Raw genomic sequence first — 19,239 nt, 5'->3', positions numbered from 1 at the left:
GTGGAAAGATTTAAAAAACTAGAACTAGATGCACAAGTTAGAAATCATGGTGAATTTTCTTGAGTCCACATGATGTCAGAGTTATAGATATAGCCTCAAAAATGTACACAAGCCTCCATTAATATTTGGAATATTGCTCCAGGGGAAGTAGCGCCTCGATCACAAGCCTTTCGTTGCCGTCAGCACGCTTCTGGCTGGACTCTGACTGGATGTTTGACCACTCTTCTCATCTCTGGTGTTAGTAGGTCAAAACTTTCTCATGTTTTAAGTCAACCTAAAATATTCAAATAAATAAAAAAAACATTGCTTTTCACATCACAGGCCCCAAAAAACTGGTTCTGGAGCAAAAAACAGAGGCTGACACGGCTCTTGTGGAATGGTCTTGATATCAACCCTACTGAAAATATTTGGACTGATTGTTGAGAAAGTGTGATTTTTCTGACTCTTGTATTTGAATCTTTGCTGAAGAGAAAATCGTCTCCATTAAATTCAAACTTCTGCTGCAAAATTTAGTCTTTAAAACTTACAAAAGATCAATGTTATTAATTCCACTCTGAGAAAAGAACTGTTCAAATTTGCCCAAAAACCCAAAATCAGACATTCATGACTATGAATGTAGGGAAACTTCTGACCAGCACCGTAGAACACAGAGTAAAATCTGCTTCCAGAGTTTGGTTTCATCACTTTGTTTTGCTGATCATAATAAAGATTAATACCCAGTTTTTCTGGGTTTCCATGTGAACAGTGGGAGGGGACCACGTGGCCCCCGCCTCGCGGGGTCCCATCACATGTTGCGGGTTAAGAAGTGGCGCTCTGGGTCCCGACTGAGCGTCTGGACGTGACGGAAGCGATGGGCGATACCAGACTCCCCACTGCGAGGCTCCAACATGCAACAGGAGGGAAAAGATGAGAAACAGATTTCTGACTGGAGGGTCTAACACCATGACGGACAAGGAAACAACACGGCGGGGGCGGAGAGTACTTTTATTGAGCAAAGTTTTTCGGAACATAGATGTGTTTAATATGACATGTAGAAAATAACAGATTCCTCCTGTAACAATGGGTTTGGCACTAGAACTGGCAGAAACTGACCCACTTCTGCAGTACTGGCTTCATATGAGCTGAGTGGATCCAGGACTGAACCTTCCTCCTTCACAGAAACAGACGCCATGTTGTCATTACAGTCCATACATTCTGAGGACGTCCCGAATTATGTTTCCTTAAAGTTTCCCGCAGGTGGATGTGTTTGTACTAAATGTGTCCAAGAGACAAAGACCAATATCTTACACATGTTCCTTTTTACACTTTCATATTTGGCACAACACTGCATGATCACATCACAGGGAAAACACCAAAGATATGCTATGAAGGTGAAGAGTCCTGTAGCTCCTTGTAAATGTATGAATTCATTTTTTTCAAAGCCTTTTATAACAGAGTTAATTTATTTTATCAATATTCTTGTGACACACCGACACAGTCGTGTTGCAGCGTAAAGAAAACGATATATGGTGGGCATTTTGTCTCATAACTCATTCAATTAAAAGAAAAGCTTTATTTATCCCAAAGGAAACTTAAATGTTGTCAGAACTCGCATCAAATATTTGATATTTGGTGATGATGTGGACAGGAAGGATCTCCAGTAGCAGTCAGCCTTTCAACAACTCTCAAGAAGCCTCTGACTAAAGACTGTCTCATGACTGTCATGACATGAACAGCTAACAACTCAATAGGGTAAAATCATAATAGGGTAACATGCTAGCAGTTTAACAGGGTAACATGCTAGCAGCTTAACAGGGTAACATGCTAGCAGTTTAACAGGGTAACATGCTAGCAGCTCTGGCAGCAGAGACAACGCTCCGCAACTGAGCTGTCCATCAGTTGTTGGAAAGCTCTGCTCATATCCACCACATTTGCTTGTGCTGCTCCAGTTTAAATTGACCTTTCAGCATGACGACCATAAACATGCAGCCGCTGCTAATCAAACAGCGTGGCCTAGTCAAAGTCCAGACATAAATCAATATGAGAATGTGTATCTAATCTCTTATGAGTGATCTGGAGCTAAAATTTTTCTTTACAAAATGTTGAAACCCATTTCGTTTTCAGTCCACCTCTGAATTATACACGACTTTGTGTTGACATTAACTTTCATAATTTAAACAGAAAAATGTTTGTTTTAAACAGAATGAATAGCTTAGTAAGCCCTGATCAAGTTGGCCAATGAGATGCTACATCTGATAGTATGCATCCGTACTTGTGTTTAGATACATGAAAACATCACCAGTGAACTTTATGTTTAATGCTCAAAACGACCTCAGAATAGAATTAATTCTGGAGCAGCAGAACATCCCAAATCATTCAGAAAAAAAACAAAACAAACAAAAAAAACCCCCACTCCAGCTGAAAATTAAATTTGCCATTTCAGAAACATACTCTAGTGTTCCATTAGTTCCTGCCCCTGACGTGTCAGTCGTGCTGAGCATCATCATCCAGCAGCTCATTGACCTTGTTGCTGTTTTCAAATCCACATCCAACACCTGATTCTGGAGCGAACAGCCAGAAAACTGTTTGAGTTTCTCTCTGTTGTTCTTCAGCAGGAATCATCCTGCTTGTTAAAGAACACCATGGGCCCCGACAGCAGAACCACCATCCCAATATGTATGGAAATTACTAGTGCTGGAAAAATATTACATTAGTACACTCCTATTAAGCAAACATAATGGAATCACTTTCCTCTCAAATAAAGCGATCCGGCTTCTACTTAATTAAACATCCAGCATGAAGGCAGGACAGACGAAGAACAAGCGCCGCCGATCCGATTGGTATGCATTACGACGGGAGTTAACGAACGACACGTTTTCAAAAGCAGGATGGTGTAAATTATCAAAGAGCGACGTTCCTATTAACATGCACACAAATACTGGAAAGCTGGAGTGTGAGGACACACACACACACACACACACCAGCGCCTTGTCTGACTGGCATCTACATCTCTGTTTCAATCAGAGCCGAGAGGATAAAGGAAATAAGGCTTTAGATCATTATGGATCCGAGTTGTGATCTGCTCTCATTTCTCTACTTTTCTTTAACATGAGTCTGTTTTTCCACCCTCTTCCTCTTCCTGGGTTTCATATGAGAGTGTTGCCATACCTCGGCAACCCTCCGAATTATTTGGAAATTGCGGCGAGGAATCAGTGCGGTTGTCAGCCTGCTGCAATTTCCTCACAGCCTCCATTATTCATGCGTGTTTGTATGCAGGAGCGACGGCAGTGAAAAGGTTGAGGCTGCCGCTGACGAGTCACAAAGAGAAACATGACAGCAATCACAACAACAACGGCGACACAAATATCACCAAGAAGCTCCTCTGACCTCAGATGTGTGACCAAAAAAATAAAATAAAATAAAAAAATATCCTCAATGTTTACCTTTTTGACAATAAATGGTTACATTTAACCCTGAGGCCAAACAGTGACAATGTAGTCCGAGTTTCAACAAAGTGAAGCTAATCCAAATGTTAGCTCTGAGCGCTTCTGACCGACGGCAAACCGCTCTATCAGCTGAATCAGCTGTTCAGGGAAGAAGTTGGTTTATCATCAGCCGCATTTGTTGCCAACTTTCATGAGTAAAACGATGCTTCAGAGTCAGCTTGGCTTTGTTCTGAAAAGCATTTGGATCAGGGAACCACCATGACTGAGACACAGAACCGCTAATATGCTAGCTCATATTAGCTTAAAACATTTTAACCAACATATTGTATTTCACTTTGATGGTAGAAAACGAGTCATCAATTCATCACAGAGCCCGACTTATTTTCTCGGGATCTCGAGATAATAAGTCGGGATCTCGAGATAATAAGTCGGGATCTCGCGATAATAAGTCGGGATCTCGCGATAATAAGTCGGGATCTCGCGATAATAAGTCGGGATTTCTTTCCTTTTTTTTTTTCTCCATGTCCCCTTAGGGGCTCCGTATGTTCCCACCAGACAGGAAGAAAAAATATTTTAGTCATTAAAATATTTTAGTGTCACAACAGTTGCAATGGGCTCTTTGCACCTCAGCTTCCGCGTTCGGGGTAAAGCGGCTCTATTGTTTCCGATCCAATACAAATATCATTTACATTAGGTGCTTGCAGTGCTTGGCCAAGGTTTGTACATCGATCCGAAGCCCCAACAAGTCAGCTGAAGAAAGGTTTTAAGATGTTCGCCTCGTTATACATTCACTGACACGAAGGTGAGTTTTACTTAAACTTTGTGGCTAACATTAACGTTAGCTTATGCTAGTAGTAGGCAATATTCTCGGACATTGTTCTTGTAAAATGTGCTATTTAAGTATCTAAACATTCTAACGGACAATGTTTTTATCTAATTTTCAAGTATATTATGTGTTTATTGTCGTTAGTGTCACAGACTAACGGGTTCGGTTCCGGTTCGGACTTTTTACTTCCGAAGCCTGACGAAGCACAACAAGCCTCATAGCTTAACAGTAGCGCAACTCTGGTGTCAGAGATCTGGTTCAGCTGTTCAGGTTCAAAGTTGCTGCTTTTAGAAAAATATGACCGTGTTGCTTCATGTCTCCGTGTTATTTCGTTTTATTACCTTTGCATGTTTCTTGTTCAGAGCTCAGATAGGACGGTGTTTACAGCAGTATGTACAGGCGGATCAGTTGCTCGGCTGTCTGGCTCTGGTCTGCTCTCTCGTTCCCATAAACTCTTTCAGGCTGAATATAGAAGTGATTCCATGGAAATAACTCAGGGAGGCTCCTTTATTTACCATCCGTATCCCCGGTAGTTTTAGGCTGATCCGGAGTGAAGTGAAGGCTGCAAACTTTGCTGTGCGGCGTTAGCTGGTAGCGACAGATATTTACAAGCCATCTTCTTAATTCGGGAACGCTTGGAAATTAACGAAAACTTAAAAGCCCATTATATTAGGAAGACAACAATGTTAATAGTATTGTTTTTTTGCATCTGAAATACGACTTAGTCTTTTCTACCAGTCATGGTAACTCAAAGCGGAAAAAAGTGAGCCGCATTAGCTCCTGGAGATGTGACGTCAACGCCTTAGGTGCAAAGAGCCCATGTGTTGCTTCATATATAGCGGCGTATTTAATTTGGCAGTATTGCCCTTTTGGATTTTACTTTAAGAAATGTTTTGATGTAAACTATATGTTTCTATAGCATATTATATCTGTGAGAGTTGCTGCTGCTGAAGTTTCACCATCAGATGTCAAATCTATTTTTAAGAGTTTCCCATTTTGCTGGGAATATTTTAATCAATACTTCGATTTGGCTGCCAGAGTCTGAGCTCAGGAAAGTGTCTCCGTATTTAAAGGGTGAATTTGACACTAGTGATAAAACATTTTTCACTTCTACTGTCGACATTTTGTATAAGTTGGAATTTGACATAAGTGCTGGTGAGATTTTTTTTAATTTTTAATTTAAGGTGAGAACTTCACTCTCAAAGAGGTTTATGTCTAACTTTATTGATAAACTTAAATCTTTAAGTTAGCTAGCATCATCCCAGTTAGCTTAGCTACCGGAGTTAAAACTCTGCCTTCGTGTGTGTCGTCAGTTTGTTTTTGAAACAAATGTTATGTTCCTGTTCAGTGAAACCCTGACCCTAAAATGCACCTTGTAAAATGTCCAAATTTAAGGACTGCAACCTTCCAAGGCCGCCTTTGAAGGCTGACCACGTAACAGCGAAGCAACGAAGGCTGTCTGAATTCAAAGACTCCTACAAATCCATACTTTTCCCCCTCAATTTGATGGACGAGTCTGGAGTATCTTTTTTTCTCCCCAGAACAAACTGAGTTTAATTCGTGAAACAACGGCGGATAAAGTGGGAGTGCAATAGCGGAGTATGGTTTTATATGAAAGTATATTAAAATCTGGTGATTAAAAAAAAAGATTAAAGCGATTGTATTGTTAGGTTTATGTCATTTTTTTGCGAAAAAAAAAGAAAATAATAAAAATTTAATTTAATAATTTAATTGAATAGGAAAAACATTTTCCCAGCTTGAGTTAGCAATGTAACTGTTGCTAAGCGACAGGGGGTAGGCGTTTATACAAGATACATTGGCAGCTTGAAAAGTCCTCGAAACTTAGAATAATAGAGATTAATCTATAAATAAATAATTCACAGAGCTGGTTGATGTTTTTGCTGATGTTAGGTGTGAGCAGGTCTGCTGTACACAGAGGCAGATTGCTTAGATGAACAGATATGGTGAAAAACGTCCAGAAAACACTTCATCTCATACAGTCAGAGATTCATAATGTAAGCATTGACACTTTGTAGAACATGGCACCATCACCTGAGATGAGTGGCAGGCAGAGAACGGCCTGGAATGATTCAGTTCTTGGTGGAAACACACTGCTGCCTTAGAAAATATCTGAAATCTCAGATCCATAAACCAAGAAACTAATAAACCAAAAAAATTCCTTTATCGAATTTCTATATAAGTAACCAAATCTATGATATTACCACAAAACTAAGTAATAAATCCAGGATTTTTTTTTACTTCTATTTTATATTGCTTCAACTATCCATCTTCAAATAAATCATAACTGCCCTGATGTTTTGACTTTCAGGGCTCTATTGTGTTCATATAGAAACTCTTCATTTGTTTTAATAATTTCTGTTTTCTTAGACAAACATGATCTCAGTAGCAAACAGCAGCATTTTTAAAAGTTGCTTTAGCTCTCCGCTAATAGCAAAAGTGCAACCCCGGATTTCACTGGCCTGCTGCGCTGACGCCACACTTCATGGAGTCATGCTTAGAGAAGAACAAAGCAACATCAAAATAAAAGTCATGATCACAGCTCTGTACAGTAGGGAGGTGCTCCCTCTGGATGTGTGTTTCTGGTCCCGCTACTGCTTCACGCCGGGCTCGGAGGACGCTTTGCCACTTTTCTTACGCTTCTTCTTGAGCTTGTAGACGTAGAAGGTTTTGTTCTGGAATGTTCTGGTGAACAGCCTGGTGTAAGCCGCGGCGTCCGTCTTAATGGCCTCGCAGAAGCGAGGGTGGGAGGCGGGGACGAGGTCCGGCTCGTTCTCACCTGGTCCATCCATGATCTGAAGGGGAGGAAATGTGTCGACGTCAGCAGCAGCAGCAGAAAGTCGGTAGCTACTGTATATTATTAAACATAACATGGACAAATTAAGATGAACTGTGGAGGTGGACAGACAGCCTCCTGCTTTGTGATCCCTCAGTCTGCCTGCAATGACCCTGAGAAAGTCGGCTACACTGACTTTCAGTGCTTATTGAGGAATATAGACTGATCCATTGATAAACACTCTACCTCAGAAAGCCTGGACACAGAGATACCAAGTTTAGGAAGTAGATTTTTTAGAAAGTCAAGAAACTGTCATTTTAATTAAAAAATAAAAGGTTTTATCACTAACTCTGCCAGAGGAGGTCAGTTTTACCCCATCCAAGGCGCTGTACGTACATAGTCTGATATTTATAAAAATAAATATCTCCATCACATTGTTTTTAAAAAGTATACCATACACACAGAACTGTTTTCAGGAAAGTTTTCATCTACATGAACCTGCACAAATCTCCCACTGAGAGCTGTTTTAAACATGCCAAACCTGTAGGGGGCAGTGTAGAGCACAGCTAAAACCTGCCAGCCAATCAGAATACTTCAAAACAACCATGACTTCCTGTTGGAAATTAAAGTTATTAAAATTAAACACTGTGTTGATTGGAATTCGTGTCAAAGCAAATATGTTGACACACTAACGCATTATTTGTCACACACTGCAATGCGCAGGACCCTAAATCTCCAAAGACTTTGAAGGGGATGTCATTAAAAGCAAATAAAATCTAAAATCATATGTTAAAAATGCTCTCTGTAATGGCTGGAATAGTAATGATGACGACAAAAATAAATAAAGGTAAGAAGAAATGAAGAACTGAGGCAAAGAAAGGCTAGTGAGAAATTAACGACAGAATGAGAGCAAGAAATGTTCAGACAGAAAGACACATCCTCACAGCATCACTTCAATAAAGCTGTCTACATGTCAGGTATTGTGTATGCTGCGTGACATTTACAGCGGCACAAACACACACACCGACTCTGAACTGCTGCGTTTTAAGTGTCTTACAGCACACTGGACCAGACTGAGGCTTGACTCGCCTCTGGTAATCCAGAGAGCCAAGCAAGCCACATCCAGCAAGAGTGAAAAGGGAAAAGTGTGTGTGTGTGTGTGTGTGTGTGTGTGTGTGTGTGTGTGTGTGTGTGTGTGTGTGATGAGAGAGGAAAGAGCAACGGCAAGAAAGTGAGAAGCAGCGCCGCGCTGATAAGAAGTGAGACTATTGATCTCTCTGCGGAGGCTGAGAGATTCCACCGAGCAATAAACGTCGACCAAGAAGGCACACCCAACAACACACACACACACACGCACACGCACACGCACACGCACACACACACACACACAAGTCAACATGAGTCACATAGAATAAATGCCACCCACATGTCCGTTGGCCAGGTCCAGCAGGTCCCGCAGTCTGCAGCCTCTCCGGTGCCTCCGCTCGTAGCAGATGCTGTTCTCCAGAACCACGTAGTCGGCCCCCACCGCCCTCAGGATGTCATACACTTCCTCTGGGGACCGCCGAGCGTACACCTGATACACCTGATCACGCACACACACACACACACACACACACACACACACACACACACACACACACACACACAGTAAACAGTGGATTTTATTCAGGTTTCTATGGATCGTTAATTCTCAGCAATATTGCTGGAGGGAGGAACCTCTCTCCTGGAACTGAATTAACAGGCACATTTAACTTTTAACTACCGTTGGTTCAGCTTCAATTACGAGTCCTTTACAAAAGCAAATGAAAAAAAATTAAAAGTGAAAAACAGCAGGATGTGAATAATAGAAGTATTGCAACAAATCACAGTCATAATTTGTCTGTTATAGATGGTAAAGTAGATCCACACAACATTCTCCAAAAACAGAAAATGTCAGTAGGAATATTTAAAAAGTGTTACATTTAACCACGGCTCTAAGTTCACACAAAGATGGCGGATTATGGAAGATGGCAGTGATGAATCCTCCCAGCAGAAGCCAAGGTCGATCAACCAAAATTACTACAAATCAACAATTCACTCAGGGGGTCATAAAAGAAACAGGAACAACAGCTAAAGGACAGTAGATCTCACTTTCCTCAGGTAAGGTCCGAGTTCAATATTTAACAACAGAATGGGCATCTGTTAGAGAGTTCCAAACCAAAACCACTGCAGACAAAACAAAACAAAAAGGGCACATCTCACATTTCCCAAAAACATCAAAATAATCCTCAAGACGCTTTGGAAAAATGTCTTTGGATCTCTAGGATGGTGTAGGTGGGGTTATATCTGATTTACAACTAAAAAGTATTTCAGAACAAGACTGACAGTCAAACATAGTGGTGGTAGTGTCATGGTCTGGGCTTGGTATAATTGATGGAATCATAAATTCTGCTCTTTACCAGAACATCCTGCAGCGGGAATGTCCAGTCATCAGAACCAGACCATAAGCCCAATAACACTTTGATTCTCCACCAGGACAATCATCCACAGCACAGTATAAAATATATATATTTTGGAGTGCCATAGACAAGGTCCGCACTTCCATTTCAGTAAATGTAAAATGAGGCTAACATGCTGATCATTCTCTTCAGTGTGGCAGAATTTAAATATTTCTTGCTCATTGCCAGGTATGAGCACAGACTCTTGATATCAGTTGTTGCTAAGAGGCTCAACTAGTTACTGAGTTTGGAGGATATTTGATATTTATGCAGACCTCAGGTTGCTGAGTAATTGAGAAAAACATATTTCATGTAGAGGATTTAAAACTGACAATTTCACTAAAATGCAGTAACTACAAAAAATAACAGTACAGTTAGTTTAGAACATATTGACAGAAAACTGTCAATAATATCTACAATTATCTAAATAAATCTAAGTAAATATCTACTATATCTACTATTTACCTCTTGGAAGCTACAGGTAGCTGGCTAGCTACCAGAACATTCTGGCTAGCTACCAGAACATTCTGGCTAGCTTCCAGAACAGCTAGCTAATTACCAGAACAACAAGCTAGCTACCTAGCTACCAGAACAACTGACAAGCTACCAGAATAAGCTGGCTAGCTACCAGAACAGCTATCCCAGCTACAAGCTGCAAAGAGCAAAACAGCAAACACAGATCTATATTTACAACAACATTTAGTGGGTGTTTTAGTGTGCAAGATTAACATTATTAGACTATTTTAAAAGCCAACTGATATTGTTCTTTCCTAACTGAAAGAAATTGTTATGCATTTTTATTTGATATTTTTTGTGTAAATATCTTGAGAACCTGAGGAAGTCAACCAATGGCTTTCACACATTCAACCCAGAGAGGCTCTGAGGCAAAATAACAATAGAGCATAAGTGAAGTTTTACACTGTGTCAAAGAAACGCTGAGGGCTGCATTAAAAGGGAGAAAGCAGAGTTTCTGCAAGAGTTGGTCAGTTTAATCCCAGACCTATTTAAGACCATTATGATTTAGATTTTAAACTTAGATGAAAAACAAAAAACAACTTGAGTTAAATTACTAAACCAATTTCTTTGAAATGGTTAAGTCTGCTAATTTGCATTTCCGTGTTTTTGATTTTGTTTTAGTGTTTTTTGTGATGTCTTTTTGTGTAATGTTTGTGTAATAGCATGATTTTATTGTGATGTTTGTGGTGTGGATCTTAGGAAGAGTAGTCTCCACCATGGTAGAGATTAATGAGGATCCTTAAATAAACTAAACTAAACAGGTTAAATATACCTTTCTTCACTCCTGTCCTTTAACCCTCTGAGTTTACTGACTTCAACACTACCAAATCTACTGGCTGAAATCCTCAGTAGATTTTAGCCAGCAACTCAAAACCTTGTTTTCAAGCCAAAAATCATCAAGACGTCCTTGTTTTATGACTTGGGATCTTGAATGTGATTAAATATTCCCTAAAGGAATTAAAATAAGACATTCTGGGAGGAACATCTTTTGAGGATTTGCATGACACATAAAATGTTCAGCTTTAAATTTTGTCTGACTGGATGCTCCCTGCTTGGAGTCGCTGGCTTCAAGGCAACAAGAACATCTAATTCAAATTCCAGACATCAGTACTGCTGGACAGGAGATGGTTAAACATATGTGAGAACTACAAACTGTGAAATGAATAAATGGCATTAGGACATTTCTTTTTGGACAAACATAATGAAGAAGCAATGATAGAAAAAGAAAAAAGACAGAAAAAGAGATGAAAGAAAGAAATGATTTTTTTACTTTGGAAAACTCATTTATTCATGCAGTAGTGATCCATATAAACATAGCAAACAGAACACCTTCATAATCCCAGATATGCTGATCACTCCCGCTGTACCTATACTCTTCAAAAATCAGTTTTGTGTTCATTATCAATTTTATATTTTCATCTAAAATAAACTGCCCTTTGCTGGACCAAGACAAAAAATCAACAGCTGTTTCCCCTCCCCCCCTTTCATTCTTTTGTCATATGAAAAACCAAAAATAAAAGACAGTTCTGTAAAATTTTCTCCAACTGATTCCCAAAGATCCCTAAATAGTGGAAATAATTATAGAAACAAAGAAATAAAAAAGAAAAACAGGAAGGAATAAAAAGAAATAAAGAAAAAAAGGATGAAAGAAGGAAACAAGAAAAGAAAGAAAAAAGGAAGAAAGAGTTGATGGAAGAAGGAAAGAAAGTGGAAATGTATATATTAAAGACACGCAAGTAATTTTAAAACCAGTACAGAAAATCTGGGTATAATTCAGACTTTTTAAGGTCCAAAACTGAGATTATTCAAGCTGTTTGAGCAGCTGTGGTGTGAGTCCACCAGTTAACACAAAGTTATTTTTATTTGTGTGGCTGTGTATGACTCCATTTCCCATGTCACACTGATAAAACCGTCGATGTGACATGACGGTGACCCTGAACCCACTGGCCGTACACGTTCCGCTTTCATCAGTCACCAGGTCACCTGCAGAATGGAACCAGCAGGTTTTACTTGCAGAAAGGAGATTTAAATGTAAGAGCCCCTAACAAACACGTTGTGGGCTGAAAACGCATAAAGTATCCTGAAAGTTTCTTGATGTCAGTTGGTCTTATACTTGATGGAGTTGTGTCAGATGGCCATGGATCAAAGTATTTAGACTTTATGTGGCGTTTACCTTTGACACGCTCCTGCTAACATCTCTATTCAAATACAGAAGAACTCAGCATCAACACATTTCTAACCATCAACAAAGACACACTGTGTCCAGAGTATGTTGAATTATAAACCCTCAAGCAACAAAAACATTTCATTACAAGCTGCAGGTGATGTTCACATGTAAGCGGATACGTAGGGAAACAAATACATTTTGATCCATTTTGGCCTTCTGTCCACCTCCGTTTAACCTTTATATCCATCCACACAAATGGACCTCCTGCCGCCATGTTTAATTCTTAACAGGAAGCCATGCTAATTTTGAAGGATTTTGATTGGCTGGCAGGTTTTAGCTTTGCAAAAACACTGCCCCCTGTAGGTTTGGCATGTTTAAAACAACACTGTGGGGGATTTGGGCGGATTCATGTGGATAAGTTTTTCCCAAATTGACCCAGTGTGTACAATATAATTTTTTCAAATGATGTGGTACATGTATACATTTTTATACATGCACCACATTTTTATACAAGGCCTTAAAGGCTAGCTAAACTCCAAATCAATGTATTTTTTTTTTTTTTGCTGATTAACTGTCTAAATCGGTTATTTACGATTCTACTCTTATATTTTTGTGCAAATTTTGACATTTTCGTGTGAATGAGACCTAAAACTGTCTTAGTGTTGGCCTCCTTCGGTCATGACAGTGCTGTTTGTTGGTGGTGAGGAGACGACGCAGGTTGACCCAGGATGTTGAAGAAAGTGAATAATTTAATGAATGGAGCTCTACAGTCCAGAAACGCAGGCAGCACTGTAGCAAGTAGCACGCAGCTAATACCGGTAGCAACTGAATATAAGACTGAAAACGAGAGCCGAGTCGACACAGGACTTATCAGTTCAACTGTGAGCGACACACGCATGAGCACACTAGAATCTGACGACGACAAGGATCCGACAACGAACACAGACACAGGTGGGTTTAAATACACACGGGTAATCAGGGGAAATGAGACACACATGGGGAGCAATCAACGGGGAGGACAGGACCGAGACTCACAGGAACAGGACTACACAGGAAAAACTCAAAAACAAACACACGGATCCTGACAGTAACCAGATTCACAACACATGCCTCTTTATTTATAACGGAGAAACATCACATTATTTCCACTTAAACAGAAACTGAGATTCACTTCAAATCCAATGAAAAGAAAAGAATCAAGCAAATCATTAAATTACACCTATTTTTTTAAACACACACATTCACACACTTTGCAGGCTGAGTCTACAGCAGTGTCGTGGGTCATTAGTGAGGCCCCATGCGGGTTCCCGGCCTCGCCAGCGCCGCAGCATAGCTCGCTTCCTGCTGGGATGCAGAACACAGGCTCAGCTGGCCAGGAGATGACCTACACATCACTTCCTGCTCACTGAGAGGAAGGCGCACGCTGAATGAAGGAGCAGCCAGACTAATGAACACTGATCAGTTCTGTTATATAATCATGACATAAGGACGTTATGGCACAGAGGTCAAAGACAAGATACTAAACAGTGAAATGACAGGAAAAGCCTTCAGTCAGAAAATAAAACATATATGAATAATTTGTTTTTTTAAGGCGTTAAACTGTCAGCAGCTTGTAGAGAAACCCTGATAGCATTTCTGATCAACACACAGATAACTCCCACTTTACTGGAACGCAGCCCCTTCAGACTGCATTGTCCTGCCCTGTATTGATTCTTACTTAATGGAAATACATTGTACTCTGTGCATCTACAGATCCATGCCTGTTTCACATGTTCATTGAAGCCCTTTACATCTGCAGGTTGATCTCTGACAGGCCAAAGAGGGACTGGATGCTACTGCATGGACAGATGCTGAGATGCTAAAATACTAAAGAAAAGAAAAGTTCTTAAAATGTCATCATGGGACCTGCAGCAGGATTTTATAGTTCATTTTAAAATGAATGCCTCTAATGTACAATCATGAAGAGTCAGCACAAGATGAATTTTAATGTGAGTTGTGCAGGGAGGAAACTTTTGCTCACTTATTGATGTTGAGTCCAACAGAGAGGCCTGAGCTTTTCACATGTTGATGTCAGAAGGATTTTCAGCTGGAGATGAAACCTTTACTACAAATGATCAAGCGCTCACTAAATGCGTGCTGTTATTGCATTTGAAGTAATAAAATGTTTACTTTCCTATTTAAAATAAGGGACTGAATTATGTGGTTATTTGCATCTTTTCATGTATTTCTAATATTGTATAAAAAGGACTTAAATGAAAAATCTTTATCCGATTAATAGCCAGAATCATCAGTAGATTAATCAATAACTAAAATGATTGCTAGTGTAAGAAGAAAAGCTTTTAAAGGCTAAAGAAGACCTGAGACTGGGGTTAAAGTTCACCTCCAAGCAGAACAACCACAGACATACAACCAGAGCTGCAATGCAATGGTTTAGATCAAAGCACATTTAATGGCCTAATCAAAGCACAGACCTAAATCTGATTAAAAATATAAAATCGATGTTCATGGTGGCTCTCTGCCTAATCTGACTGAAATGACTCTGACTCTGCAAAGATTTCATTCTGTAGATTGACAAACATGAAAACAATAAAACTGATCATAAGCATGAGTATTTATGCTAGGCACTGTATAATTTTATCAAGACTAAAATAACATTACATGCCCTGTTCTGTCTGAAACCTTCAAAAAGAAAGCAAAAGGCTTTTACCTTGACACTGAGGTAAATTTCCCATAACTGAACTCACAGTCCCCCTGGAGTTTTCTGATCTGATTGCTTTAGTTAAGTTTCACAGTCGCTGTGTAACATAAAGCCTGCAGGCAGGCAGGCAGGCAGGCAGGCAGGCGGCCGTACCTGTCTGGTCCGCTCCCGCAGGTCTTTATCTTCATAATGTGGGTGGTTGGTGAGAACTCTGCCTGTGCACAGCTTGATGCCGGCCAGGAGCTGCATGCTTCCAGCAAACACGGCCTGCTTTGGGGTCTTCGTGCTGTGGACAAACAGAGGAGGACGACTCAGCACTCATGTCAAAAAATATGATCTATCATGCAATCCAAGATTGGGCTTTTACCCAGCTAAAGGAAGAGAGGAAAACGGGAGGAATGAAATGATAAAAAAGTGCAAAAAAATAATACATGGAGGAAAGGAGGAGATGAAACAGTCTGAAGGTTATTCACAGATGAATTTAGCCAGTAAAAAAAGTTGAATTGAATTTCACTTTGTTTTCCAGCTTTGGCATTCAGCCCACAGCTGCTCTCTGATCTGCAGCTATAATCTAAACACACTAAGAGTTTTTTTTTGTTTCATTTAGAGAAGTGACTTTGAAGACAGCAGCCATCTACATGAAGAGTGAATATAAAAGTGTTCTTTGTTCAGACAAATTAAGCAACTCAACAAGAGGAACAAATACCAAGGACAAACACAGGGAGGTGTTAATAAGTCAGTTTCATAGCATGTCTGATTATTAAATGATTACTTCCTGTAAGCTCTACAAGGCCCACATATAGACAGCAGCTGGTCTAAAAAATATATGCATATAGCTGCAGGCAAAATGATCTTCTGTCAGGTGTTGAGTGGATTAGCAGTGGGATCAGTGTTAGTGGTGATCAGTCAGTATGAAAGTAGAGAATACTCAGAGAAAATGCAGTTTTAGTCATGCAAGCCACTCTAAATAATAAATTAGTCTTTGTTTTAAATGTTAATACAAAAAAAAGAAACCCTGTATTTACAGCAACTGCTCTCTCACATGCAGATGTTGCCATGTGACTCGTTTGCTCCTAACATCATAAATCAGTAAAGAAAGGCTAATGGTGAATTCACTCCAGGAAAATGCTTTGGTCCAGACCAAAGACAACTTTTTTTTTTTTTTTTTTTTTTTTTGCCATTAGGTGCTGTTTGCGCTTTTTTCAAACAGATTATAATTTGTAAACATAGCCACACCAGTGACTATCATTGCTCCCATTGGACAGATATGAGGGGGGAAAGGGGGAGCACAGAGCTGGAAAAGAAAACAATGTTTGAATGTGAAGAGGAGCTCATTCTGCGCTGGTTTGGTGATGTGAAATCTCTAATTTTTGAACGGTGTCAGGAAATGCTGTTGCAAGTTGATTGAGACCCAGAACATGGTGGCAGCAGCATCACTAAGCAGAAAACAGCGGATTGGTTACGATTTCAGTTCGTGTAGTAGCAGCGTAGTCAGCGATACTGACAGGATCGTTTTTACCACGATGCCCAGCAACAGTGTCTTGTGAAGTCAAAAAAGATGTAGATATACTGTTGGTTCGGATCAAGGCCAGTCTGTATTCACACCAGAAGTAAAAACACACCAGTCAAAAAGTGGGTGTCTGTTCAATTGTTTGGTTTTGTTTGAGCATATTCACACCAACACAAAGGTCTGAACCAAAAGAGGAAGCAACAAACTCTGACACAGAATGCAATAATACTCCATAGGAAAAAAAGCACCTCAAATGCTATCTTTTATATCTTCATACATCATAGGTGTATGCATCTCAGGGTGCATTTACACCAGACCTGGTGGCCCCAGCTGCAGGTCGCTATGGAAGTCTGGTTTGTTTTGGGAGGTGTGAGTGGTCTGCTGAAAAACATACATTACGTCTTGCTCTACTTCAAGAGAACCAAATCCAGGAAGTAGATTTTAGTGCAGGGAATTGTGAGTAAACAGTTCAGGAGATCCAAAGAACAAGTTTCCTTAGTATGAAGAACTGAATGTCTTTCTTGGGATTTTCAGTTCAGTTTCAAAAGGTCTTCTTCATCTAACAAGCTCTGTTGTGAAAGGAAACTTTGACCAACAGAATGCGGCAAACCCAACTGAAGAGTGTCCCCGGTCTTACCGGTTCTGTGAAACGGCATCAAAAAGAAAACGGCTAAAATCAATGTTGTCTGGTCAAAGACTTCTAAGAATTCCAGAGTGATTGGAAACTGGCCACGAAACAGTGATTGGTGCATCCTGACTTAGTGATTGACTTTAAGTAAGACTTGTGAACCGTCCATAAGACAGAGAAGAGCATCATCAATGTTTTATTCCATCTATGAAGAACTCTAATTCCAGCTCAACGGCTCCTGCAAGGTAAGAGCTCCTGAGTGCTAATCAGGACGATGACTGATGGTGAGATTCAGAGTGATTAAAGGGGTGATCTTATTGGACTCATATGCAGGACTAGATTACTGAAGTCCCACTTGAAAAGTGAGTACAGTAGTTCAATGAAGTAAACCACTCAGATTCTCTCTGAGACACCTCAGTACGAGTTGGGACACAAACACCACAGAACAGAGCGCAGATTGAGCCCTTTCCTCAAAGGACAAAAAGGGGCCAAATGTTGCTTATTTAGACCATTTAAAAACATGACAAGGAGCAGAACGAAGGAAGCAGAGGAGCGAGTCAGACAAAAGAGAAGCAGAAGTTGCAAAAAAAAAAAAAAAATCGATTTCCATTGAACGGTTGACAGACAAATGAGTAGTGGCGCATGTTTCCTGGATAGAAGCGATTGACTAATTTGTCTTAATTACGCCGACAGATGAACACAGACCCAGCAAACAGAAGAAGCTGGAAGACTGAAGCTACTGAGACTGGGCCTGAATTACCAGGAGGAACAGCGTGAGTTACTAGACTAACCTTTTTCTTCGACAGGGTGAAAAAGTGAGACTGCTCCTGCCATAAAAATGTCAGCTCCGGTTAAATGGGCTAGCACTTAAAATAAGTTGCCTTTATGACTTTTTAATAATCTTCCCTCTCTGAATAAGGGTGAAAGGAGATCAAATCTGGTTGCTGGTCAGTTATAAAGAGCATGATTTAAATTGGCCCTGTTTATTATTACTGGGTTTCCCTTCAGATGAATTTTGTGATTTATGACTATCAAATAAAGTAAAACGATGATGACTCACTCTTTCATCAGCATTGCATGAAAGTGTAAAAATATAACGGTTTCTTGAGTGACCTTTGAACTATGAGTGAGTGATATGGACTTAAAGTTTTATCATGATAATTTGTGTGGTAAGAAATATCTATTGTTTCTTGTGTTGCTTGTGGACTGCATGGCAAACAAACACAAATAATACTTTAAAAAAAGATCTTGTTCGTAACACACTTCTTTAGAACACCAGTCACACAAAGAACTAACAATCCAGATAACACTGTTTGGGGGGACCTTGGGGAATGTAGTCTTCTATTTTTCTATTTTTGGATTATGTTCTACACAGAAAATCACCCAAAGCCAAAGATTTTGAGTTTGAAAAAATAATTACTTGTATACATTTTGCAATAATAAGAAAATGCTCCCCACAGACCCAAACAGCTTACAAGGGTTAAACACAGTCAAATATAAACAACCAACATTTTCTCCCGCACTCCATCCTGAATGACAGTCTTCAAGGATTTTGTTTTTCCCATTGTTTCCGCTGACAGCTCTGTTGACGGGGCCACGGTTCCCATCAATCAGCTGGTGGCAACAAATTGTTGCAAGCGTTCCTCTTAAACTACCCCCATTAGCATATGTAAATCTGTGTAAATTACAAGGTAGTTCTATACGCCATTCCTGATTTATATGACAGGAAAACTGTTTAAAGTTTTAAAAGCCAGAATCATTATCTCTTAACTGAAAATCTTCTCCCCCGCAACTGGATTTTCGTCTTTTACAAAACGTAGCAACTATCTGAAAGTCCTTTATGCTTTACTGGGTTTTTAAAACAAGGGAGGTACAACTAGCGACTAAAAGTCAGTGATGCTGCATGTTTTGTGAGAACACAAAGTAGCCGGTTTAGATGAGAGTATTCCAGTGTAACTACACCTCTTCATTTACTGAATGCGTGCTCGAGCTTCTCAGATCCTATCATCTAATCATGCTCGCCCATGATGGGCAGTAAGGGTTGTTTTGATGTTGCCAAATATATTATTGGTACGTCAACATCAGTATTATGGATGAACTCATCAGTCAGCCAGTGACTGGCAATCAAACGAGCAAACAACATTTTCCTTATAAATGCATCAAAACAGAACTCACTTTTTGCGAGTGTCAGGAAG

General features: G+C 39.9%; 1 protein-coding gene across 2 annotated transcripts in view; it reads right to left on the bottom strand.

The window, feature by feature from the left end:
• Nucleotides 1–970: 970 nt before the first annotated feature.
• dpy19l3 (dpy-19 like C-mannosyltransferase 3) overlaps nucleotides 971–19,239 on the bottom strand; it is a 62,206-nt gene continuing 43,937 nt past the window's right edge. For both annotated transcript variants that reach the window (XM_015000057.2, XM_015000056.2), the window contains 3 exons: nucleotides 15,060–15,192; nucleotides 8,472–8,630; nucleotides 971–7,064 (listed from right to left, as the gene is read on the bottom strand). In XM_015000057.2, the coding sequence (XP_014855543.2) occupies nucleotides 6,861–7,064; nucleotides 8,472–8,630; nucleotides 15,060–15,192 (496 nt within the window). In that variant the 3' untranslated portion in view covers nucleotides 971–6,860. The remainder of the gene's footprint in view (nucleotides 7,065–8,471; nucleotides 8,631–15,059; nucleotides 15,193–19,239) is intronic.

The sequence above is a fragment of the Poecilia mexicana genome, unplaced genomic scaffold (genome assembly GCF_051168715.1).
Source record: "Poecilia mexicana isolate PSO_F unplaced genomic scaffold, ASM5116871v1 scaffold_3, whole genome shotgun sequence".
Taxonomy (NCBI): Eukaryota; Metazoa; Chordata; class Actinopteri; order Cyprinodontiformes; family Poeciliidae; genus Poecilia; species Poecilia mexicana.
The sequence above is the reverse complement of the archived record's forward strand: the minus strand, read 5'-3'. Positions and strand labels throughout refer to the sequence as shown.